This window comes from Hyla sarda, chromosome 3 (genome assembly GCF_029499605.1).
Source record: "Hyla sarda isolate aHylSar1 chromosome 3, aHylSar1.hap1, whole genome shotgun sequence".
Taxonomy (NCBI): domain Eukaryota; kingdom Metazoa; phylum Chordata; class Amphibia; order Anura; family Hylidae; genus Hyla; species Hyla sarda.
In genome coordinates this window covers 217,081,508-217,109,106 of record NC_079191.1, presented here as the reverse complement: position 1 = coordinate 217,109,106, position 27,599 = coordinate 217,081,508, and the positions used below count along the sequence as shown (strand labels likewise).

General features: G+C 41.1%; 1 protein-coding gene across 3 annotated transcripts in view; it reads left to right on the top strand.

Moving 5' to 3' along the window:
- RNGTT (RNA guanylyltransferase and 5'-phosphatase) overlaps positions 1-27,599 on the top strand; it is a 502,134-nt gene that overhangs the window by 109,135 nt on the left and 365,400 nt on the right. For all 3 annotated transcript variants that reach the window (XM_056566087.1, XM_056566088.1, XM_056566086.1), the window contains 2 exons: positions 1,313-1,422; positions 3,255-3,356. In XM_056566087.1, coding sequence (XP_056422062.1) covers positions 1,313-1,422; positions 3,255-3,356 — 212 coding nt within the window. The remainder of the gene's footprint in view (positions 1-1,312; positions 1,423-3,254; positions 3,357-27,599) is intronic.

The following is a 27,599-nucleotide window of genomic DNA, read 5'->3' as shown; positions in this document are numbered from 1 at the left end:
CCCGTTGCCTCCCCCATCCCTGGTTTTATAATTACCTGTTCTTTGGGTCCGCGCTACTTCTGGCTCCGGCGGCATCCTGAGCTGTCACTGTGCGCACTGACGGTGACTTCCGATAATGTCCAAAATCATGAATATCGGCCGATAATATCAGCCAAACCGATAATCGGTCGATCCCTAAAAAAATATATATATACACAGAATATTGTTATTATTGATAGGTGTGATTTCTTTTTTCTCCTTTTGCTTTGTATATAGCTTTTGAGATATACTGCTTTGCATCCTAATATCTACTCTGATATAGAGGTTGAGCCGCCATGTTTGGTTGTACTGAGAGTTGGGAGCACAGGTAGAATTTATTTTAGCAGCATTATGGGTCTGCAAAGCTCTGAATGACAGTCCTGAATTTGAGTCTCTGCCGCCCTGTCCTACTCTCCACCTGCTGTACCATATGCATGACATGCTGCACTTACCTAGGCTTCCTACTTCTGACATTAACCATTTAATATCCAATGGAATATGAAGACGGTTTTTTCAACCAGGTCCAGCTCCCTAGTGCATTGGTCTCCAAACTTCCAACATGCCCAAACAGCCAATAGCTGTCGTTGTTAGGAATTGTAGTTTTGCCTCAGCTGGTGGTCTAGTTTGGAGACCACTGCACTAGAAACCCTGCGGGAAAAGAAGGGGGGGAACAGCCTGTGCCAAATTGCATCATGTGTGGTGTCAGTGCTGTCAGAAGGAAATATTGCTAAGCTTTTGTGATCATGTGATTCATTCAATTATTTTAATATGGCTACTGTCTTTTTTTTTTAATTAAAATCCTAAAAAAAACTTGTTTTGCATATATATCTGCTTAATTGAACCAATTATCGACCAACTAATTGATTTTACAAATAGTTACATCCGTAATTGCAACATATAAGATTTTTTACATACACAATAGCGTATTTGACTACATTTTTGTATACAGCAAAACTAAACATACTTTTACAGAAACAGTGAAACAGATACACAAACGCAATGTGAATCCACCCTTACTGTTTATGCAGTATATAGAAAATACAGTAAATTGGGTATTTTGTATTGGTCTTGTTTGGTCCTATATGATAGCTCAAAGCTGCGTTCACAATTCTAGCAGTTTATAGAGAGTTCTTAAAAACATGACTTATGCAGTTGTTCTATAATTTCCGGTCTGTGTGATGAATATTTCCTTTTTGTTAGCATTCCTCCTTACAATTTATGAACATGTTAGGTGGGTTTTTATTTTTAGCAGGACAGAACATTAATAAATCATTGACATTTTTTATTTCCACAGGGTGCAGTATTTTTAGAAGGTATTTCAGTAAAATATGTATCGCAAGTAACAACACAACCGAAACTTGGAGAAATACAGAGAAAATGTCAACAATTCACCAACTGGGAAGGGTATGCAAATTTCTGCCTTTCTTCCATTAATAGGTCCATCTGTGCTAAAATCGTTTTCACTTGTAGTATCTAACAGCTTTAAGAGAGAATCATTCACTACTCTTATGACTGTATAACCAGGGAAGTGTACAGGTTCATGAACCAATCTTGGGATTATCTGCTTTCATTTCATATTGTGTCCTGTATTAGAGATCCCTACCCCTGTTAAAAGACACTACCTGTCACTCCATTTGTTCAGAAGTTGTTCTTCATAAATAAAGATGTATCTTTGTTGGGAATCCTGAAGGAATATGTTTTAAAATCCGCAGCATTTCTACAAGTATACACTGACCATTACAGAAGTAATATACTTGTCTTTCTAAGAAGAAATACATGTGTGTCCTTCTTCTTCTAGTTTTGTAAAAGTTTAAATGATGTAATTCCACAGTGCTCTCTGCTGACACCTCTGTCCATGTCCAGAACAGAAGCAAATCCCCATAACAAGCCTAACCTGACATGGGCACAGATGTCAGCAGAGAGCACTGTGGTCAGACAGAAGATAAATTCAAAAAGAAAACTTCATCTGTAGTATACAGCAGCTGATAAGTACTGGAAGGATTAAGAATTTTAAATAGAAGTAGTTTACAAATCAGTTTATTTACAAATCTTGCACAAGTTGATTTTAAAAAAAAAAAAATGTTTCCACCGGAGTATCCCTTTAACATTAAATGTATATTTATTATATAAATTGGTTAAAATGTGTATATTTTTGGGTGAAAAATGCTGTCTTGTCACTGCAGCTATTGCCTGTGTGTCTCTGTGAAGAGACAAAATACCGGAAGTCTGGGCAGGAAAATCAGGACTGTGCACAAAGTCTCTGAAACGTCCCCGGCTCACACAGCAGGCTGGTTGACAAGCTGTGAGCCTGTACAGAGCCCTGCTTGTCCCGACTGCACTTTCTGCATTTTGACGCACCATCAGAGGTTTCCAGGTCCCCCATTAGTCTCTACTTCCTAGTCTCTCTCAGTATGGACATGTGACCCCTACAGACAGTGGCCACAACCCCTTTATAGCAAAGAAGGGCCAGTGAAGCTTGGCAGACTCAAGCCAGTGGTATGTGTCTCTTGTTGCCTGAATTGGCTTTGTAGAAAGATAGGTGAAGTACAAATAGGTGTTCTTCAAACATGGAAACAATAAGATTCATAACAGACTCTGCCCAATCTTCTCAGTGATCCAACAAAAAGCCAGTGATTTGCTATCATACAGAAGCCTCATCGGGTGTGAGCATACATTCTGTTTCTAATGAAAGCTGCAGTACACTTGGTGAATATTATGCGCTCTTCAAAGAGATAGAATAAGGAAAAAGTTTAGCTGTGCCTTTCATCTTTAAAATGACTTGTTTTACCTAACAATCTCTCCCTTATCAAGTGGAAGAAATACGTTTTCAACACTGCCTGATACCCTTAGTAGATTTTCTTTCCTGTGATGAACAATTGCTTCTATATTGAATAACTGCATATAGAAAGTGATGGATTTTAATGTACGTTTGCACAGTCAATACCTTCATCATAAATTTGGTTAGAACTGCACATTACATAATAGCATGTCCTGGCATTGTTGAACTGAAGCATCGATGTTTGTCCTTCCTGAAGTCTGGCATCATTAAGCAGTGGAAGATATATTATCTCTCATCCTCCTTAGCACGTATTAAACATTGCTCACATAGACTCATTTGTAAAGTGTTGTCTTTAGAGCAGTCTCGTTTTTTATGTAGGAAATGTCATTCAGGCATGATTTAATTTTTATCCCTATTACATCATTAAGGGAAAAAAAATAATAGCAATGTTTTTCAGATCTGGGTTCCCTGGAGCACAGCCTGTATCCATGGACAGAAACAATATCAAATTTCTTGAGCAGAAGACATATAAAGTGAGCTGGAAAGCAGATGGTACCCGGTAAGTGTAGATGCTACGTGAAATCACATAAGTGCTCAGCTAGTTGTTTTTGTTTTGTAGCTAGAGGAAGTATCATTATTGCAAAGCATTTTATACTGTAGTAAATATTTTTGGGAACTTTTTTTTTTAATAAAAAAAAATGTTTTAAATTAAAAATAAAATGTTAACCTTGGCAGCATGCTCCATAACTCAAAGGCTGTGTTTTATACTGACATATACACTAAACATCTTCAGAGGGTTACATTAGTCCATAGGATGCTAAAAAAAAAGTTTTCTTTGGCCTCAATCTGACAAGTCTATGTTAATAGACTGGATCCTGTAAAGAAAAGAAAATAAGTTGAACCATATAAGGCTATGCACAATGGATGCCACTGTATGACATCTGTTTACCAGATATAACATTAAAGGGGTACTCCGCTGAAAACATCGTATCCCCTATCTGTGGACCCCCGCGATCTCCGGCGCGGCACCCATGTCATTTGGTGCACGAAGCGAACTCCGCTCCGTGCCCAATGACTGGCGATGCAGGTCGCCATGCCCCCTCAATTCACATCTATGGGAGGAGACGTGACAGCTTTGTACCAGCCGTCATGCCCCCTCCCATAGCCATGAATGGAGGGGGCGTAGCATGGCGTGTTCCGGACACCGCCGCTGCCGACCCGGAGATCGCAGAATTCCCCAGCGGCAGGACCCCCGTGATCTAACATCTTATCACATATCCATTGAATAGGGGATAAGATGTATCAGAGTACCCCCTTTAAGCTTTCCAATAGCTTTTCTTGAAGTATCCAACAGTTTATGTTGACCATTATAGCCTTTAGTTAACAGCTGCAATAATTTGGGATCAATTACCCATAAGCTACAATGGCATCTGTTTTTAATGGACATATTATGAAAAAGCTCACAGTATAGCCGAAGGATCCCATATCAGTATACGGCTGATGGCTGCCACTGTTTGACAACCCTTAATGCCTCATTTTTATATACATGTTGGGAGCTTTTTCCCAGCGTTCCCATTAAAGGGATCATCAGTATTTATACAGCCACTCCAGAAGGAAGACTTCTTTAGTTTTATTAAAGGGGTTATCCAGGAAAAAACTTATTTTATAATCAACTGGCTCCAGAAAGTTAAACAGATTTGTAAATTACTTCTATTAAAAAAATCTTAATCCTTTCAGTACTTATGAGCTTCTGAAGTTAAGGTTGTTCTTTTCTGTCTAAGTGCTCTCTGATGACACCTTTCTCGGGAAACGCCCAGTTTAGAAGAGGTTTGCTATGGGGATTTGCTTCTAAACTGGGCGTTTCCCGAGACACGTGTCATCAGAGAGCACTTAGACATAAAAGAACAACCTTACTTCAGAAGCTCATAAGTACTGAAAGGATTAAGATTTTTTAATAGAAGTAATTTACAAATCTGTTTAACTTTCTGGAGCCAGTTGATATATAAAAAAAAAGTTTTTTCCTGGAATACCCCTTTAATATGCCCCAACTGGACTTCGACAAAGGAAACGGGAAACAAGTGCTTAAATCCACATACCAGCTAGGGTTAATTTTCATTCAAGTCATTCTACCCTTTAGGCGACTTTTTTCAATGGTTTTTGTGTGTCTGCTCAATTTTCTTTACACCTATTTTCTTGTGCAAGCATTGATAATTTCCCCTTTTTTGTCTTTTGGATTGTGATAATGCAAACATAGGGATGACATATTAACTCCTTAAAGGGAATGTATCACTTAGATTTTTTTTCCCCTGGCTAGAGCCAGATACTGAAACATGTTATTTTTTCTATTTTCTAATGTTTCATTATTATGGAGGATGGCATTCTACCTGAACAATTTTTTTTACAGCATTTCAGGGGTGTGGAAATAAAAAAACAAACAAAACAACTTGCCCAAGGGTCTAAAGTGGGAGCACAATCTACTTGTCCCTCATGACTATACACTTGTCCTGGCCAATTTTCGTTTTTGTACTCTCGTTTTTTTTCTTCCTCCTATAATATTCATAATTCATTTATTTTTCCATCTACATCTTCCATATATATATATTGGTGAGGTGAAATAAAAAAAAAAGAAGAAAGATAATTTAGCAAATTTGGTGGTTTTCTTTTTTACGCCATTTACCTTGTGGTCAAGCTAACATGTTATTTTGATACTTTAGATCATCCTTATTACAGAAAAAAATCAGGTTGTTTTACTAAAGTGAAAAAAAAAATCGAAACTTTTTAGAATTTTTTTTTTAATTGCCATTTTCTGACCTTTTTGACCATTGTTTTTTTTTGTATACCAGGCTGTATGTTTGCTCATTTTTTTTGCGCTGCAATCTGTTGTTGGTTTTGGTACCATTTTTTTTTTTTTTATCGCTTCTTACTTTATTTTTTCTGGGATGTTATATATTACTAATATTATTATAAAAAATGCAATTCTGAGGTAATTTACCTTATGGGATATATAATGTTATAGTTTAATAGTTTGAACAATTATGCATGAAGTGATACCAAATATGTTTATTTTTATGTCTACATGTTTTTTTTATATAGGAAAAGGGGGTGATTTGAACTTTTAATATGGAAGAGGTTAATTTGTGTCTTTTAAACTTTTGTTAAACTTTTCTAACACCTTATTAGTCCCCTTAGGGAACTTTTAGGAGGAATCATTAGACTCCTCTTACAGATCAATGCAGTTCTATAGAACTCCTTTGGTCTGTGTGCTTTGTACTTCATTGATAAAAGCCTAGTCCAGCCAGGCTCTATCAATGATAGAGCCACGGTCAATAGGGTAGCAAAGGTAAGCCTTCTGGCTACCTCTACAGTGGATCCACCCACCACACCCACCCCTGTGAGGGGGAGTGGTTGGGGCAGTGGGTGATCCACCACACTAGACCCACCAGGGAGCATTTACATGTCCCTTTTAGATGGTGCTGTTGACAGTGGCTGTCTAAAGAGTTAGTAGCCTGCCGCGGCGATCGCTGAATGACGGGTATTAGTGGCAACCCCCAGCCACTCAGTTAGGAGCGCTGTCGTACTTGTTATTTACAATTGATCACTAGGGTGACCACTAGTATCCATTCTTTCCATTCACTTTAAATGTAAAATGTAACTTTTAAAAATCTCTAACATACAGTTCTCATTGTGCTTAAGTATCTGGAAAATAGCAGCCTTGCTGCGTTAATGCTACTATTATTATAGTGGTATAGCTGCAGACTATACCTAGATTATTGCAGAGAACTGTGGCAGAACTTAAAAACACAGACGCATAGCCCATATAACATTTCGCCACCAGCAGTGGCTTTGTCAAGGACTCAGGGGCAATGGCGTCCAAACGAGCTCAACGAGAGTTCTTTTCACCTCCTATCAGTGATGTCGCAATCCGTCAATAACCGCTATAAAGGTCCATCTGGATTGGTACATCAGATGTTGACAAGGCTATCAGCCAATAGTATTCATGATGTCAGCCAATAAGTTTATACCACAATGCTCAATGCTGTCATTTTGATGGACAGTATGATCTCCCTATTAGAACAGGGAGCGTGCCTGCAGTACTCTGATTGGTTCAGATGTCTTGTGCGCGATTTGGGGCTGCGCACTGTGTTAGTTTGTTACCTAAAGTATCAGTCATTATGCGCATGTCTGCGCCTCACGACATGCGCTAGCTGATAACTATCTGCGAGATCAGGAGGCTCTGTACACTTGTCTGCGCATTAATACCTGCGCGGGCTGTTGGACTCCACTAGCATCGTAGACTCGGGTTCGCCTGTCTGCGCAGTACTAGTGTGCACGGACTGATAGTTTCCTGCAATACTTTCTTGTAATAGCTTGGTATTTTCTATATCTTTTGTATCTATATTACACATTAAAAGACATTTTATAATTACTTGGCTTGTTTTTTATGGAGAGTTAATCATAATGAAAATGGTAATTAGTTAATTTATTCTGTATTAGGAAGATATTTTACACTGGGACATACTGCATCACAGTTTCTTAGTGTGTGTCTTACAGTATAATATCTCTCATGTTCTTAGTAGATGCATATTGAATAGTTATAGTATTCCATATTGGATTTCATAACATTAATATTTAGATGACTCAATATTATCTCTGGACAACCTGAACCATATATGCAGCCCAGGAATCCCTTTTTATTCATTCACATTGGATGATGCTAATTATTCCTATTGGAGTCAAGATTGCTCTCTTGTATTTCACTATGTGATCTGTTATACTATTATGTAATTTGAGGGACCACTCTATGTATTTTCTTTTCTTTTTGGATTGTTATTGTACTCAATTAGATTGATGTTTATTCTCAGTTTGACTAATAGTAATGCATTCATTGGCGGATTGACCGAAAAAGGGGCTCAAGGCAATTCTTAATGTACTTTATTATTTCTTGGAGAGAAATTTATAAAAAGGCTGCGTAGGTGAACCCTTCATTGAGTCCTTGTGGGCTCAATGATTTGAGGCGATAAATCCAACGTGATTCTTCACGTAAGAGCAAGTTATTTAAATTGCCCCATCAGGGTCCAAGTTTTACTTGGGTAATACCCCAGAAACTAATGTTGGGGGCTTCCAAGCCTGAATACATTCACCATCCCAGAGCCCGGAACTGCATTCTGTGACCTTTCCAGAGATCATTCTACAGGGAGTGGGTTGCTGTTCTCTGCTGTGAATGGTGATAAATCTAGTGTTATCTCTCTACTGGTGTCACTTTTCACTGTTCTCCTGACAATAAAGGACTTACTTGGAAATAATCTGTATAAAACAGAAAGTCTTAGCTTTGTTAGAGGCCTAGTGGCCAGAATTTAAACTACAAAATTTCAGGATCGTCATAAAATATAGATAGTAAAATAAGAAAATTAGAGAAAACCTCACCAAAATTTTTTTCAAATATGCTTAACATACCATAAATACCTGATTTACACAATGGGTCCTTTTCTGATGACACATTATCATTAACCAGTTACTGACCATGGACGTCTATACTCTATATACTGTGCCGTTAACGGGGTATGACGCGGGCTGATTCCTGTAGCTGGGGGCCGGCATTAATAGCCGACAAGCGGAGATCCACACAGCCGGGTATTAACCCTTTAGATCCCGCTGTCAACTTATCAGCTGCTTAATACTACAGAGGAAATTATTTTCTTTTTGGAACACAGTGCTTTCTACTGACATCTTGACCACAGTGCTCTCTGCTGACATCTTGACCACAGTGCTCTTTGCTGCCATCTCTGTCCATTTCAGGAACTGTCCAGAGCAGCATATGTTTGCTTTGGGGGTTTTCTCCTACTCTGGACAGTTCTTAAAATGGACAGAGATGTCAGCATTGAGCACTGTGGTCATGATGTCAGCAGAGAGCTCTGTGTTCCAATGAGAAAATAATTTCCTCTGTAGTATTCAGCAGCTAATAAGTACTGGAAGGATTAAGATTTTTTTTTTAATACAAGTAATTTACAAATCTGTTTAACTTTCTGGCACCAGTTGATTAAAAAAATAATAATAATAATTTCCATCGTAGTACCCCTTTAACCCCTTCCTTATTAAAAGTTTAAATCACACCCCTTTTCCCAAATTCAAAATAAAAATATATAAACATAATAAAAATAAACATATGTGGTATCGCCTTGTGCATAAATATCCGAACTATAAAAATATATCTTTAATTAAACCGCACGATCAATGGCGTACGCGCAAAAAAATTCCAAAGTCCAAAATAGCTTATTTTTGGTCACTTTTTATACCATAAAAAAAAAGAATAAAAAGCAATCAAAAAATTTGATCAAAAGAAAAATGGTACCGATAAAAACTTCAGATCACGCCGAGAAAAATAAGCTCTCTTACTGCCCAGTACGTGAAAAAATAAAAAAGTTAGAGGGATCAGAAGAGGACAATTTTAAATGTATTCATTTTTGTGCATGTAGTTATGATTTTTTTTCCAGAAGTACGACAAAATAAAATCTATGTAAGTAGGGTATCGGTTTATATGTATGGACCTACAGAATAAAGATAGTGTAATTTTACAAAAAAATTTACTGAGTAGAAATGGAACCCCCCCAAAAAAAAAATTGCTTTTTTTTCTTCAATTTTGTCGCATAACGATTTTTTTCTCAGTTTTGCCTTAGATTTTTTGGGTATAATGACCGACGTCATTACAAAGTAGAATTGGTGGTGCCAAAAAAAAGCCCTCATATGGTTTTTTAGGTGCAAAATTTTAAGGATTATGATTTTTAAAAAGTAAGGAGGAAAAAAACGAAAGTGCAAAAACAGAAAAACGCTTGGTCCTTAGGGGGTTAAAGGGGTTACTATGGTTAGGGTTGTAATAATTCCTTAGGTGTATGAATAAGGAAGAGTAAGTAATATGAAAGCAATAATGCTGCTAACATACCATGCTTAAAGCTGTATTCCATTTTAATGATCATGGGCCATTGTGCCAGCTGTGAAGTGTTAATGTGCATGTGCCCTGCAATGAATGAGGTGGATTGTGAATAACAATGGTTGCAGTGAATTTGGAAGAATGTTGTGTTCAGAGCCGTTGGCTCCTCTACTAATCAACGTGTCAGTGTCTTGTGCCTTCATCTTGTCATTACGTCTCTCATTAACAACGCAAGTAGCAGATGTTTGTTCTAATAAGGGGAGCTGAATGTTCAGACAGGATTAACAAGTATATAGTAATAAGGCAGCAATCTGGAGGAAAATGAACTTTATCGCTAATAGAAATAATCAGAAATGCAAAGCTCCATTACAGCATCACTTTCTGATCTGTATGTTTATTGCATTAAGAAGGTGCATGGATTTTTACTAGCCTCATCATTACACACTTATCATGCTGGAGCACCAGATTTGGTCAGATTAGAAGATTATGGCAAAAGGAATGAGCATAAAATGTATCAGACATGGTAAACAGAATCAGAGTTGACCACTTTTAGCAAAAGGGGTTGGCTGGCCCTGGTATATCTAGCATGCTGACAAGCTTATAGAATTAAGACTCTTCATGTACAGGCATTTATACATGGCTTTGATTAATTTATATTGTCACTTGACATGTAAATAACTGTGCAACACATTTGTCATAATTGGTATTGTTTATCTGTGGGTGTACTACAGAATTACATCAGGAGATATACACTGCTCAAAAAATTAAGGGAACACCTAAACAACACAATGTAACTCTAAGTCAATCACACTTATGTGAAATCACACTGTCCACTCAGGAAGCAACACTGATTGACAATCAATTTCACATGTTGCTGTGCAAATGGAACAGACAGCAGGTGGAAATTATAAGACACGCCCAATAAAGGAGTGGTTCTGCAGGTGGTGACCACAGAAAACTTCAGTTCCTATGCTTCCTGGCTGATGTTTTGGTCACTTTTGAATGCTCTCTAGTGGTAGCATGAGACTGAGTCTACAACTCACACAAATGGCTCAGATAGTGCAACTCATCCAGGATGGCACATCAATGCGAGCTGTGGCAAGAAGGTTTGCTGTGTCTGTCAGCGCATGGAGGCACTACCAGGAGACAGGCCAGTACATCAGGAGACATAAGGAGGGCCGTAGGAAGGTAACAACCCAGCAGCAGGACTGCTACCTTAATCTTTGTGCAAGGAGGAGCAGAAGGAGCACTGCCAGATCCCTGCAAAATGACCTCCAGCAGACCACAAATATGCATGTATCCACTCAAACGGTCAGAAACAGACTCCATGGTGCCCTGTGCTCTTCACAGATGAAAGCTGAGCACATATGACAGAGTCTGGAGACGCCGTGGAGAACATTCTGCTGCCTGCAACATCCCCCGGCATGACTGGTTTGGCGGTGGGTCAGTAATAGTGTGGGGTGGCATTTCTTTGGGGGGGCTGCACAGCCCTCCATGTGCTTGCCAGAGGTAGCCTAACTGCCATTAGGTACCGAGATGAGATCCTCAGATGCCTTGTGAGACCATATGCTGGTGCGGTTAGGCCCTGGGTTCCTCCTAATGCAAGACAATGCTAGACCTCATGTGGCTGGAGGCCACATACACTACTGAGCCTCATTTTGACTGGTTTTGAGGACATTACATGAAAGTTGGAAAAGCCTGTAGTGTGATTTTCCACTTTGATATTGAGTGTAACTCCATATCCAGACCTCCATGGGTTCATAAATTTGATTTCTATTGATAATTTTTGTGTGATTTTGTTGTCAGCACATTCAACTATGTAAAGACGAAAGTATTTCATAAGATTAGTTCATTCAGATCTAGTAAGTGTTATCTTAGTGTATCTTTATTTTTTGAGCAGTGTATAATTTTCTGTAGGTAATGGCTCCGTGCGCTGGAAAAGTAAACACAGATCTTTTGTGCCCCCCCCCCCCCCCCCCCACATCCCCCGTATTATGTGACTGGAATTACGATTTAGGCACAATATTGAGGAATCGCCACAAGTAAATGTACGTTAACTTTTTTTTCCCATAGTCCAATAGTGACTAGTTGTCCTTGTGACATTTTAGGAACTGTCCAGAGCAGCATTTGTTTGCTATGGGGATTTTCTCCTACTCTGGACAGTTCTTAAAATGGACAGAGATGTCAGCAGAGAGCACTGTGGTCATGATGTCAGCAGAGAGCTCTGTGTTCCAAAAAGAAAATAATTTCCTCTGTAGTATTCAGCAGCTAAGAAGTACTGGAAGGATTAAGATTTTTTAATAGAAGTAATTTACAAATCTGTTTAACTTTCTGGCACCAGTTGATTTAAAAAAATAAAAAAATAAAATTCCATTGGAGTACCCCTTTAACCCCTTAACCCCTTAAGGACATAGGGCGTATCCATACGCCCCCGTTTCCAAGTCCTTAAGGACCGAGGGCGTATGGATACGCCCTGAGCATTTCCGGCCCCCGCCGCTAGCCGGAGGGGAGCCGGGGCCGGATGCCTGCTGAAATCGTTCAGCAGGCATCCCGGCATATCGCCCAGGGGGGTCATTATGTCCCCCCATGTCGGCGATTGCCGCAGATCGCTGGACAATTCAGTCCAGCGATCTGCGGCGGATTCCGGGTGTCACTCCCGCAACCCGCTCCGCGCCTCTTCCGGAGGACGTGAGCGGGTGCGGGAAGACGACCCCCGGTGCTGGGGACCCCGATCCCCGGCGTCCCTGTTGGGATCGGGGCCCCAGGAGCGACGGTGGCGGCGAGGGACTGACCTGTGCGGCGGCATCGTGGAGCAGCAGCAGGAGTTGAGTGACAGCCTCCTGCTGTTGCTTAGCAACAGCTCTCAGCATGCAAAAAGGGCATGCTGGGAGCTGTAGTTATGCAACAGCAGGAGGCAAACCACCACAACTCCCAGCATGCCCTTATGGGCATGCTGGGACTTGTAGTTTTGCAACAGCTGGAGGCACATTCTTTCTATGGAAAAGTGTACCTTCAGCTGTTGTATAATTACAACTCCCAGCTTGCACAATCAGCTAAAGTGCATGCTGGGAGTTGTAGTGGTGCATCCGGTGGTTGCATAACTACAACTCCCAGCATGCCCGTTGGCTGTCGGTGACTGCTGAGAGTTGTAGTTTTGCAACAGCTGAAGGCACACTGAGTTAAGTAGCAAACCAGTGTGTCTCCAGCTGTTGCATAACTACAATCCCCAGCATCCCCAGCCAATGTAGTATGCCTCCGGCTGTTGCATAACTACAAGACCCAGCATGCCCTTCCGCTGTCTGTACATGCTGGGGGTTGTAGCTTTTGCAACAGCTGAAGGCACACTGGTTGCAAAACTCGGTGTTTCACAACCTGTGTGTCTCCAGCTGTTGCAAAACTATAACTCCCAGCATGCACTGATAGACCGTACATGCTGGGAGTTGTAGTTTTGCAACAGCTGGAGGTATTCCCCCCCCCCCCCCCATGTGAACGTACAGGGTACACTCACATGGGCGGAGGATTACAGTAAGTATCCGGCTGCAAGTTTGAGTTGCGGCAAATTTTCTGCCGCTGCTCAAACTGCCAGCGAGAAACTACTGTGAACCCCCGCCCGTGCGACTGTACCCTAAAAACACTACACTACACTAACACAAAATAAAATAAAAAGTAAAAAAACACTACATATACACATACCCCTACACAGCCCCCCTCCCCAATAAAAATGAAAAACGTCTGGTACGCCACTGTTTCCAAAACGGAGCCTCCAGCGGGTGCAAAACTACAACTCCCAGCATCCACTGATAGACCGTACATGCTGGGAGTTGTAGTTTTGCAACAGCTGGATGTTTCCCCCCCCCCCCCCAATGTGAACGTACGGGTACACTCACATGGGCGGAGGATTACAGTAAGTATCCGGCTGCAAGTTTGAGCTGCGGCAAATTTTCTGCTGCAGCTCAAGCTGCCAGCGAAAAAAAACTACTGTGAACCCCCGCCCGTGCGACTGTACCCTAAAAACACTACACTAACACAAAATAAAAAGTAAAAAACACTACATATACACATACCCCTACACAGCCCCCCTCCCCAATAAAAATGAAAAACGTCTGGTACGCCACTGTTTCCAGAACGGAGCCTCCAGCTGTTGCAAAACAACTACTCCCAGTATTGCCAGATAGCCACTGACTGTCTAGGCATGCTGGGAGTTTTACAACAGCTGGAGGCACCCCTTTTGGGAATCACTGGCGTAGAATACCCCTATGTCCACCCCTATGCAAGTCCCTAATTTAGGCCTCAAATGCACATGGCGCTCTCACTTTGGAGCCCTGTCGTATTTCAAGGCAACAGTTTAGGGTCACATATGGGGTATCGCCGTACTCGGGAGAAATTGGGCTTCAAATTTTGGGGGGGATTTTCTGCTATTACCCTTATTAAAAATGTAAAATTTTTGGGAAAACAAGCATTTTAGGTAAAAAAGAATTTTTTTTTTTACATATACAAAAGTCATGAAACACCTGTGGGGTATAAAGGTTCACTTAACCCCTTGTTACGTTCCCCGAGGGGTCTAGTTTCCAAAATGGTATGCCATGTGATTTTTTTTTTGCTGTTCTGGCACCATAGGGGCTTCCTAAATGCGGCATGCCCCCAGAGCAAAATTTGCTTTCAAAAAGCCAAATGTGACTCCTTCTCTTCTGAGACCTGTAGTGCGCCAGCAGAGCAATTTTCACCCCCATATGGGGTGTTTTCTGAATCGGGAGAAATTGGGTTTCAAATTTTGGGGGGTATTTTCTGCTATTACCCTTTTTTAAAAATGTTAAATTTTTGGGAAACCAAGCATTTTAGGTAAAAAAAAAAATTATTTTTTTTACATATGCAAAAATCGTGAAACACCTGTAGGGTATTAAGGTTCACTTTACCCCTTGTTACGTTCCCTGAGGGGTCTAGTTTCCAAAATGGTATGCCATGTTTTTTTTTTTGCTGTCCTGGCACCATAGGGGCTTCCTAAAGGTGACATGCCCCCCAAAAACCATTTTGTCGCTCCTTCCTTTCTGAGCCCTCTACTGCGCCCACTGAACAATTAACATAGACATATGAGGTATGTGCTTACTCGAGAGAAATTGGGTTTCAAATATAAGTAAAAATTTTCTCCTTTTTATCCCTTGCAAAAATTCAAAAATTGGGTCTACAAGAACATGCGAATGTAAAAAATGAAGATTTTGAATTTTCTCCTTCACTTTGCTGCTATTCCTGTGAAACACCTAAAGGGTTAATACACTTACTGAATATGATTTTGAATACTTTGGGGGGTGTAGTTTTTATAATGGGGTTTTTTATGGGGTATTTCTAATATGAAGACCCTTCAAATCCACTTCAAACCTGAACTGGTCCATGAAAAATAGCGAGTTTGAAAATTTTGTGAAAAATTGTAAAATTGCTGCTGAACTTTGAAGCCCTCTGGTGTCTTCCAAAAGTAAAAACTCATAAATTTTATGATGCAAACATAAAGTAGACATATTGTGTGAACCCAAAAAAAATTATTTTGAATATCCATTTTCCTTACAAGCAGAGAGCTTCAAAGTTAGAAAAATGCAAAATTTTCATTTTTTTCATCAAATTTGGGGATTTTTCACCAAGAAAGGATGCAAGATACCACAAAATTTTACCACTAAGTTAAAGTAGAATATGTCACGAAATCAGATTGATAACTAAAAGCATTCCAGAGTTATTAATGTTTAAAGTGACAGTGGTCAGAATTGCAAAAAATGCTCTGGTCCTTAAGGTGAAAAAGGGCTCGGTCCTTAAGGCCCATTTTGGCCTTAAGGACTCAGACAATTAAATTTTTACGTTTTCATTTTTTCCTCCTCGCTTTCTAAAAATCATAACTCTTTTATATTTTCATCCACAGACTAGTATGAGGGCTTGTTTTTTGCGCGACCAGTTGGCCTTTGTAATGACATCACTCATTATATCATAAAATGTATGGCGCAACCAAAAAACACTATTTTTGTGGGGAAATTAAAACGAAAAACGCAATTTTGCTAATTTTGGAAGGTTTCGTTTTCACGCCGTACAATTTATGGTAAAAATGACATGTGTTCTTTATTCTGAGGGTCAATACGATTAAAATGATACCCATTATTATATACTTTTATATTATTGTTGCGCTTAAAAAAAATCACAAACTTTTTAACCAAATTAGTACGTTTATAATCCCTTTATTTTGATGACCTCTAACTTTTTTATTTTTCCGTATAAGCGGTGGTATGGGGGCTCATTTTTTGTGCCATGATCTGTACTTTTTTTTGATACCACATTTGCATATAAAAAACTTTTAATACATTTTTTATAATTTTTTTTTAATAAAATGTATTAAAAAAGTAGGAATTTTGGACTTTTTTTTTTCGTTCACGCCGTTCACCGTACGGGATCATTAACATTTTATTTTAATAGTTCGGACATTTACGCATGCGGCGATACCAAATATGTCTATAAAACAATTTTTTTACGCTTTTTTGGGGTAAAATAGGAAAAAACTGACGTTTTACTTTTTTATTGGGGGAGGGGATTTTTCACTTTTTTTTTACTTTTACTTTTACATTTTTTGACATTTTTTTTACACTTTAGTAGTCCCCATAGGGGACTATTCATAGCAATACCATGATTGCTAATACTGATCTGTTCTATGTATAGGACATAGAACAGATCAGTGTTATCGGCGATCTTCTGCTCTGGTCTGCTCGATCACAGACCAGAGCAGAAGACGCCGGGAGCCGGACGGAGGAAGGAGAGGGGACCTCCGTGCGGCGTTATGAATGATCGGATCCCCGCAGCAGCGCTGCGGGCGATCCGATCATTCATTCAAATCGCGCACTGCCACAGATGCCGGGATCTGTATTGATCCCGGCACCTGAGGGGTTAATGGCGGACGTCGGCCATTGCCGGCGGGTCCCTGGCTGCGATCAGCAGCCGGGATCAGCCGCGCATGACACGGGCATCGCTCCGATGCCCGCGGTTATGCACAGGACGTAAATGTACGTCCTGGTGCGTTAAGTACCACCTCACCAGGACATACATTTACGTCCTGCGTCCTTAAGGGGTTAACCTGTTCAGGACCCAGGGCGTACGGGTACGTCCTGACACCCTGGTACTTAAGGACCCTGGACGTACCTGTACGCCCGTGGGAATTTTGGGGACCCGACCGGTGTGACTGCTGATATCGATCAGCAGGCACCCAGTGCAAATGCCCAGGGGAGTCGTCAGACCCCCCCCCCCCCCCCCATGTCTGCGATCGCGGCAAATCGCAAGTGAATTTACACTTTTGCGCGATTACGGGTCTATGGTGACCCAGAATATAAGGGGGATCGTGGTTGTCCACCGACGATCTCCCTGGAGGGATAGGAGTGAGTTGGCAGGAGTGCCACCCCTCCTATCCCTGCTATTGTTCGTATAGACTCGACGACCAATAGCAGATCGGGGGGGGGGGGGGGGGAGGGCGGTACTTTCGGTTTCCCCGTTCTGCCCACCCACGATAAGCGGGGAAGGACGGGGAAACCGACAAGGGGATCGACGGGCGGCGATATCGTGCGGCTGGCTCCCTGCATCCTACGGCAGCCGGTGAGTTGCCTTGCAACATCTGGAGGGCTACAGTCTCAGACCACTATACAGTGGTCTCTAAACTATAGCCCTCCAGATGTTGCAAAACTACAACTACCAGCATGCCTAGACAGCTGTTTGGGCATGCTGGGAGTTGTAGTTTTGCAACAGCTGAAGGTCTACAATTTAGAGACCACTGCACAGTGATCTCCAAACTGTAGCCCTCTAGATCTTGCAAAACTACAACTCCTGGCATACCCACACAGCAGTTTGCTGCCTGTGCATGCTAGGATTTGTAGTTTTGCAACATCTGGAGGGCCACAGTTGGGAGATCACTGTGCACTGGTCTCTTAACTGTAGCCCTCCAGATGTTGCAAAACTGCAAATCCCAGCATGCCCAAACAGCAAACAGCTGTCTCGGCATGCTGGGAGTTGTAGCTGCCTACCTCCAGCTGTTGCATAACTACATCTCCCAGCATGCCCTTTGGCGATCAGTACATGTTGATAGTTGTAGTTTTGCAACAGCTGGAGACACACTGGTTGGAAAATACTGAGTTAGGTAACATAACCTAACTGAAGGTTTTCCAACCAGTGTGCCTCAAGCTGTTGCAAAAGTACAACTCCCAGCATGCACGGTCTGTCAGTACATGCTGGGAGTTGTAGTTTTGAAACAGCTGGAGGTTTGCCCCCCATGTGAATGTACAGGGTACATTCACACGGGCAGGTTTACAGTAAGTTTCCTGCTTGAAGTTTGAGCTGTGGCAAATTCCTAGCGGGAAACTCACCGTAACCCGCCAGTGCGAATGTACCCTAAAAACACTACACTAACATATAATAAAGGTAAAACACAACATATACACCCTCTTACACTGTCGTCGTCCCCCAATAAAAATGAAAAATTTATTGTATGGCAGTGTTTCCAAAACGGAGCCTCCAGCTGTTGCAAAACAACAACTCCCAGCATTTTCAGACAGCCACTGACTGTTAAGACATGCTGGGAGTTTAGCAACAGCTGGAGGCACCCTGTTTGGGATTCACTGGTGTAGAATACCCCTATGTCCACCCCTAGGCAATCCCTATTTCAAGGAAACAGTTTAGGGCCACATATGAGGTATCTCCGTACTCGGGAGAAATTGCACTACAAATTTTGGGGGCTACACCAGCCGGTTAGTGTAAAAAATTAAAAAAAATTGACACTAACATGCTGGTGTTGCCCTATACTTTTTGTTTTCACAAGCGGTAAAAGCAAAAAAGACCCCCAAAATTTGTAACACAATTTCTCCTGAATATGGAAATACCCCATATGTGGACGTAAAATGCTCTGCGGGTGCACAACAAGACTCATGAGTGAGAGTGCACAATGCACATTTGAGGCCTAAATTGGTGATTTGCACAGGGGTGGCTGATTTTACCGTGGTTCTGACATAAATGCAAAAAAATAATACTCACATGTGACCCCATTTTGGAAACTACACCCCTCACGGAACGTAAGAAGGGGTATAGTGAGCCTTAACACCTCACAGGTGTTTGAAAAAATTTCATTAAATTTGGATGGGAAAATGAAGAAAAACTTCACCCTAAATTTATTTTCACAAGGGAAAATAGGAAAAAAGTCCCCCAAAATTTGTAACCCCATTTCTTCTGAGTAAGAAAATACCACATATGTGGATGTAAAGTGCTCTGTGGGCGAACCACAATGCTCAGAAGAGAAGGAGCGCCATTGGGATTTTGAAGGGAACATTTGTCCGGAATTGAAGGCCACGTGTGTTTACAAAGCCCCCATAGAGCCAGAACAATGAACTCCCCCCTCCCCATCCACCCCCCCCCACCCCCCCCAACATGTGACCCCATTTTGGAAACTACACCCCTCACGTAATGTAATAAGGGGTACAGTGAGCATTTACGCCCCACAGGTGTCTGACAGATTTTTGGAACAGTGATCCGTGAAAATGAAAAATGTAATTTTTCAATTGCACAGCCCAATGTTCCAAAGATCTGTCAAACGCCAGTGAGATGTAAATACTCACTGCACCCCTTATTAAATTCTGTGAGAGGTGTAGTTTCCAAAATGGGGGGGTCCACTGTTCTGGCACCACGGGGGACTTTGTAAACGCACATGGCCCCCGACTTCCATTCCAAACAAATTCTTTTTCAAAAAGCTCAATGGCGCTCCTTCTCTTCTGAGCATTGTAGTTCGCCAGCAGAGCACTTGACGTCAACACATGGGGTATTTCTATACTCAGAAGAGATGGGGTTACAAATTTTGGGGGGCATTTTGTCCTATTATCCCTTGTAAAAATTTTAAATTTGAGGGAAAACTAGCATTTTAGTGAAAAAGAAAATAAATCATTTACACATCCAACTTTTAACGAAAAGTCGTCAAACACTTGTGGGTTGTTAAGGCTCACTGGACCCCTTGTTACGTGCCTTGAGGGGTGTAGTTTCCAAAATAGTATGCCATGTGTTTTTTTGTTTTTTTTTGTTTTTTGTTCTGGCACCATAGGGGCTTCCTAAATGTGACATGCCCCCCAAAAACCATTTCAGAAAAACTCACTCTCCAAAATCCCACTGTCTCTCCTTCCCTTCTGAGCCCTCTACTGCGCCCGTCGAACACTTGGCATACGCATATGAGGTATTTTCTTACTCGAGAGAAATTGGGTTACACATTTTAGGAAGATTTCTCTCCTTTTACCCCTTGTAAAAATTCAATAACTGGGTCTACAAGAACATGCCAGTGTAAAAAATTAAGATTTTGAATTTTCTCCTTCAATTTGCAGCTATTCCGGTGAATAGACCTTTTGAATGTCATTTAGAATACTTTGAGGGGTGCAGTTTCTATAATGGGGTCATTTTTGGGGTATTTCTAATAAGAAGGCCCTTCAAATCCACTTCAAAACTGAACTGGTCCCTGAAAATTTCGATTTTGAAAGTTTTGTGAAAAATTGGAAAATTGCTGCTATACTTTGAAGCCCTCTGATGTCTTCCACAAGTAAAAACATGTCAACTTTATGATGCAAACATAAAGTAGACATATTGTATATGTGAATCAATGTATAATTTATTTGGAATATTCATTTTCCTTATTAGCAGAGAGCTTGAAATAAAAAAAAATGCAACATTTTAAATTTTTTTCATCAAATTTTGGAATTTTTCACCAAGAAACTATGGAAGTATCGACAAAATTTTACCACTAACATAAAGTAGAATATGTCACGAAAAAACAGTCTCAGAATTAGAATGAAAGTAAAAGCATCCCAGAGTTATTAATGCCTAAAGTGACAGTGGTCAGATGTGCAAAAATTGGCCGGGTCCTTAAGGTGAAAATGGGCTGGGTCCTTAAGGGGTTAAGGATAGACATTCAATTTCTTATGAGGGCCCAATGCCTGGTGCCCCCATTGGCTTTTATCGTTTGTTGACTACGGTAATTCTTTAATGTTTCATTTGTTAATTTTTTGTATATAAATATGTGTATATTGATTTAACTACGCATGCACAGTGAAACCTCTTTGATAAGACACCACATCCGCACACCAAGAGAAACTCAAACAAACCAGTTTATTCCATAGTATTTAGTATAACTCCAACTCCAGTATTTTTGACATTTTGTGTGGTGTCCTGCATTAATTGTAAGAATTTTACAAGGTTGACCTGTGACCAATAGTCGGATATCTGCTGTGCACCCACTTCAGTTTATTCCTTTGGCTGAATGTGCTTTTTCTATCAGATGGAAACAAAACAGCAAAATAAGATAAAAAAAGCTTTCCAAAATAGAAGTTTTAATAGGGGGTTAATAGTTTCATCTTTATCAATTAACAATTAGCTTAGTTGAGAGTACTTGCAAACAAAAGAAGCTTGTCTCTCTGAATCACCGAAATAGTTTTGGAGAGTTATTATTCCAGAATAGTCCCAATATTGTAAATACCAAGAATGCATTGCAGAGAGAAATGTACACCTCCTTGCATACCCAGATGAATGTCTGATCATTTATGTAGTAAAATAAAAATAAATGATTGTACTAATTTAGAAAACCTAAAAGTATTGCCTTTCTTCCTAGAGGACGACTTGCAGACATGACCTGTGCCTTTCACTTTTTCTAGGTTTAATATACACTGCTCAAAAAAATAAAGGGAACGCTAAGATAACACATCCTAGATCTGAATGAATGAACTAATCGTATTAGATCACACAAAAATTATCAATGGAAATCGAATTTTATCAACCCATGGAGGTCTGGATATGGAGTCACACTCAAAATCAAAGTGGAAAACCACACTACAGGCTGATCCAACTTTGTCATTTCCTTAAAACAAGTCAAAGTGAGGCTCAGTAGTGTGTGGGGCCTCCACGTGCCGTATGACCTCCCTACAACGTCTGGGCATGCTCCTGATGAGGTGGCGGATGGTCTCCTGAGGGATGTCCTCCCAGACCTGGACGAAAGCATCCGCCAACTCCTGGACAGTCTGTGGTGGATGGAGCGAGACATGATGTCCCAGATGTGCTCAATCGGATTCAGGTCTTGGGAACAGGCGGGCACGTCCATAGCATCAATGCCTTCCTCTTGCAGGAACTGCTGACAAACTCCAGCCAAATGAGGTCTAGCATTGTCTTGCATTAGTAGGAACCCAGGGCCCAACCGCACCAGCATATGGTCTCACAAGGGGTCTGAGGATCTCTTCTCGGTACCTAATGGCAGTCAGGTTACCTCTGGCAAGCACAAGAAGGGCTGTGCGGCCCCCCAAAGAAATGCCACCCCAAACAATTACTGACCCACCGCCAAACTGGTCATGCTGGAGGATGTTGCAGGCAGCAGAAGGTTCTCCACGGCATCTCCAGACTCTGTCAATTTGCCAATCTTTGTGTTCTCTGGCAAATGTCCTGCTCGGTGTTGGGCTGTAAGCACAACCCCCACCTGTGGATGTCGGGTCCTCATACCACCCTCATGGAGTCTGTTTCTGACCGTTTGAGTGGACACATGCACATTTGTGGCCTGCTGGAGTTCATTTTACAGGGCTCTGGCAGTGCTCCTCCTGCTCCTCCTTGCACAAAGGCTGAGGTAGCGGTCCTGCTGCTGGGTTGTTGCCCTCCTACGGCCTCCTCCACATCTCCTGATGTACTGGCCTGTCTCCTGGTAGCACCTACATGCTCTGGACACTACGCTGACAGACACAGCAAACCTTCTTGCCATAGCTCGCATTGCTGTGCCATCCTGGATGAGCTGCACTACCTGAGCCACTTGTGTGGGTTGTAGTCTCCGTCTCATGCTACCACTAGAGTGAAAGTACCACCAGCATTCAAAAGTGACCAAAACATCAGCCAGGAAGCTTAAGGAACTGAGAAGTGGTCTGTGGTCACCACCTGCAGAGCCACTCCTTTATTGGGGGTGTCTTGCCTATAATTTTCACCTGTTGTCTGTTCCGTTTGCACAACAGTATGTGAAATTGATTGTCAATCAGTGTTGCTTCCTGAGTGGACAGTGTGATTTCACAGACGTGTGATTGACTTAGAGTTACATTGTGTTGTTTAAGTGTTCCCCTTATTTTTTTGAGCAGTGTAGTGTGTTAAAGTAATAGGGAGTTGCACATCACAGAGAGCTGAGCTCTAGGGCAAGACTTCAATAGAAGGCAAATACATAAGGTTTGAAGACGACCTTCTTGGAACCAGACAAACTGCTGCACAACATAATTAGAGAATCAGTTGCCTTTTAACAACTCATTGCGAGGAACACGTACCAACATAAAGACACAGAATTTTGATGCCTTTTTTTTAATGCAATGAAGTTATTTTTCTGTATTTGCTTCACAAAGTTCTGTAACAATTTTTTTCAATGTCATTCCAATAACCAAAGTATAACTTTTAAAGCCTGTGAAGAAACCCTGACTCCTTAATGTTTTATGTTGTGTGATGCCTGTGGCTAAGGTTCTAAGGTAGAGTCTTGCGGAAAACCTGTTCATAGATATTTAAAAAAAGTCAACATAGTTTAATATGGACTTGTTATTGTTTGTTTGTAAATGAAGCTTTCCATTTTCTTAGTAGAGAGAACACAGTTCACTTTTATTCCTCCACTTAGTAGAAAGGGACAGATTTTGAAGTGTGTACTGTGAGCCCTTGCAGCAAATTGTGTCTGTTTACATTTCTCCTTCGAACTAATGCTGGTAGTCGCTAAGACTAGAGATGAGCGAACTTACAGTAAATTTGATTCGTCACGAACTTCTCGGCTCGGCAGTTGATGACTTATCCTGCGTAAATTAGTTCAGCCTTCAGGTGCTCCGGTGGGCTGGAAAAGGTGGATACAGTCCTAGGAAAGAGTCTCCTAGGACTGTATCCACCTTTTCCAGCCCACCGGAGCACCTGAAAGCTGAACTAATTTATGCAGGATAAGTCATCAACTGCCGACCCGAGAAGTTTGTGACGAATCGAATTTACTGTAAGTTCGCTCATCTCTAGCTAAGACTATCAAAGGCAAGTATGCTTTATTACTGTTTAAAATTTGTGTGTAGCTACAGTCACTGAGACTACAGTATTCATGATCCGGATTTGGTGCATGACATGTTATATTTTGAGATATATAAAATTTCATTACTATTTTAAACAGTCATCTGTATTTTTATGCTTATTTAGTAACTTTTGGGGGCTTCCGTTTCTATGCAGTGCAATATTTGGTAAAAAATGACACCTTATCTTTATTCTGTAGGTCCATACAGTTACAAAGATGCCCAATTTATGTAGGTTTTTGTTTTAATACTTAAAAAAATTATAAACTTCATGCACCAAAATTTGTATGTTTAAAATTGGCATCTTATGACCCCTATAACTTTTTTTTATTTTTCTGTGTATGGTGTGGTATGAGGGCTCATTTTTTGCGCCGTCATCTGTAGTTTTTATAGGTACCATTTTATGTTTTGATGGGACTTTTTGATCGCCTTTTTATTAATATTTTTTTTGTATAAGAAGTTGCACAATTAAAAAAAATGCACAATTTTGGACTTTGGTATTTTTTTTTTACCTGTACGCCATAGACTGTGTTTTTTTTACCTGTACGCCATAGACTTATATTTTAATAGTTCGGACATTTACGCACGCGGCGGTAACACATATGATTATTTTTATTCTTTATTACATTATTTTATTAAAAAAATGGGAAAAGGGGGGTGATTTTAAACTTTTAATAGGGAAGGGGTTAATGAACTTTTATTTAAAAAAAAAACAATTTTTACCCTTTTTTTTAGCCCCCTGATTGCATATACTGATCAGTGCTCTGCCATTGCACTGATCAGTGTAACCGGCGCTCTGCTGCTCCTGCCTTCTGCGCAGGCATGGAGCAGTAGATCGCCGATCGGACAACGGAGAGGCAGGTAAGGACCCTCCCGTCGTCTGGTGTGCTGATAGGGACATCGCGATTTTGTCGTGATGGTCCTGATCAGCTCCACTGAGCTGCCGGGATTCTTTTACTTTCGTTTTAGACGCTGCGATCAACTGCGGATCCATCCGTGTGAACGTACCCTAAAGGGAAGCACAATAGTACATGAGGCCTAAAGTGTCCAGTGTATTCTGAGAGCTCCATTGGCACAATATCTTTGTGTTAAAAAATGTTTTATAAGTGGACTTCCAATTCTATGTTACTCTCACGTAGGGCAACATATTCAAATGAGAGATCAACATTTTACAAGCCCTATCATCAGTAATATACTACCTACATTATGTTATAGGGTTCCTACTTCAGCAGGATGGGTTGTGACACCAAAATATTGTAATTAAATAAAATATTGCGGATTTTTGTACAGTTTATTTAGAAAATGTCCTATAAGTGTATAATGAATGCTTTGCATTTCTGTTAATACATCTTTTTCCGTAATCTTTCTTTGTAATCTTGCATACTTTTGTAACATCAGTGTGTGCTATTTGCAGAGCTTAATTTTCTACAAGCGTTATGGTTTTTCTGATATGCTGACCTTTTCTAAGTAGTAATTTGCAAACTTTGTGTTTTTTACTTGGGAGAAGTAAACCATCTGTTTAGCTTGATTGTTGCCTTGTAAGATAATGCTTCACAAGAATGGGGACATACTGACATTCATTATGAAAAGCATTACTATACAGTTAGAAAATATGGGGAAGAATCACACCCATGCATTAATATGGATAATCTGATAGGTTGCCTGCTTCAGGAGATTCTTCTCTGACAGTCATCTTTACAAAGATAATGATTATGATAAAGAAGGGGGGGGGGGAATTATATGATTTGTGAACTTACATTACAAAGCTAATGTTTCTGTGCAACTGCTTTTGAACCTTCAATTTATAGGTCCAAACCTCAGTGTTTGTGAAAAAGATCTTTATACCGTTGTACCTCAACATACGATGGCCCCGACATACAATAGTTTCAATGCTCTGGCAGCCCATCGACTTGCGATGTCTTAAATTGTCAGGATAATCGTCCAAACGGCTATTTGGCGGTGCTGACTGCTGTAGTCTGCCCTGTTAGGCTGCGCAGACACTTGGCAAAACTCATGTGTACCTGACTTCTCCCTTTCCCATCCTTCCGCCACCCCCTCTGCCATGTCCCATAATCATGCAGCTCCTTGCTGCAGGCATCCAATCAGCTCTGTCATCCTCTTTCCTCATGCAGTAGAGGTCCCCCTGTACCTCCAGTGTGCACAGCAGTTACTGCATATTCCGGATCAGGCATAAGTGCTTCAAAATAAAAAAGTTTAAAAAGCATTGCCGCAATATCCCCTGACCCTTTTGCAATACTATACAGTATATATGATGCATAGGGGGGGGGGGGGGGTCAGTTCTGTATATATACAGTATACATATTTCACTGACCTTACCCTATATTCCCTATATACTGTACAGTACAGTACTGACCTCGCCTCACTTTCTTATATATGCCCCTATATACTGTAATCAGGAACCAATTGCCAGTTTTCCATAGAGTTATGGACTCAACATACAACGGTTTCTGAGGTCCGGAACCAAATACCAGTTTTCACCAAAGCTTCACTGGTTGCCGCTGGAGTCCTCTTCCATGTCTACATGAAAACATCATAGAGCTTGTGGTTGTTAGAAACCTTGCGCTTCCCCACCTTCCATTGGGGATGTCCCACAGATGCTCAGTAGGGTTTAGGTCTGGAGACATGCTTGACTAGTCCATCACATTTTACCCTCAGCTTCTTTAACAAGGCAGTGGTGATCTTGGAGTGTGTTTGGGTTTGTTATCATATTGGAATACTGCCCTGCGTCCTGGACTCCGAAGGAATGGGTTATTGTATGTTTCAATATGACACAGTAGAACTTGGCATTCATAGTTCCCTCAATGATCTGTAGCTCCCCAGTGCCAGCAGCACTCTTGCAGTCCCAGACCATGACACTCCCATCACCATGCTTGTTTGTAGGCAAGACACACTTGTCTTTGTAATTTTCACCTGTTCGCTGCCACACACACTTGACACCATCTGAATCAAGTTTATCTTGATCTCATTAGACCACAGGACTCTGATTCAGGCAGAGTCAAGATCTCGAAGACCTAAGACTAGGAGAGTCTGCAGAGGCACTAAGGAGCAACCAAGGAATCCATACCTTGTTGAATTTCTTCAGGTATTTACGACTAGTGTACAATGCCTGATACAAAGACACATACTTATTAACCAGAAAAATCCAACGGGACAATGGAGGCGGAGAGCCATCCTTCCAAGTCATCACCACCACCTTTCGAGCACAAAAAAGAAGGAGACAAATCAACAAAAGCCTATAAGGGCCCGACTCAACACCAGCAATGAGTCCCAGGAGACAGACTTTAGGAAAAGGAGAAAATTCTAAATGATCAGATAGGAATTGCATCACCTCCCTCCAGAAATGGGAAACACAAGGGCAACTCCACACCACATGTAAAAACGTGCCAACCTAGCGGGAACACCTAAAACACACATCTGAAGAAGACACATCGATGTTTCAGCTTCTCCTGAGTATAGTACAAGCGCAACACAAATCTAGACTGAATCAGCATATCATGAGCACTAACGACAGTAGAATAATATGTCCGTTCTACCACTTTCCATTGATCCTCTGACAAGTCAGGAATATCCTCAACCCATTTCCCATACGCAACTCCAAAGGGACTAGGCACCAGAATCTGCAAAAGGGCATAAGCTTGAGCCAGCGGTTTGGTCAGGTCCATGGTAACCAAGGGCTCCACTGCAAGCGCAAGGAGGAGAGGGGACAGGGAACACCCCTGTCTCGTACCCCGACCCAAAGAAAAGGAGCCCGACACCTCTAGGTTAGTACTTATAC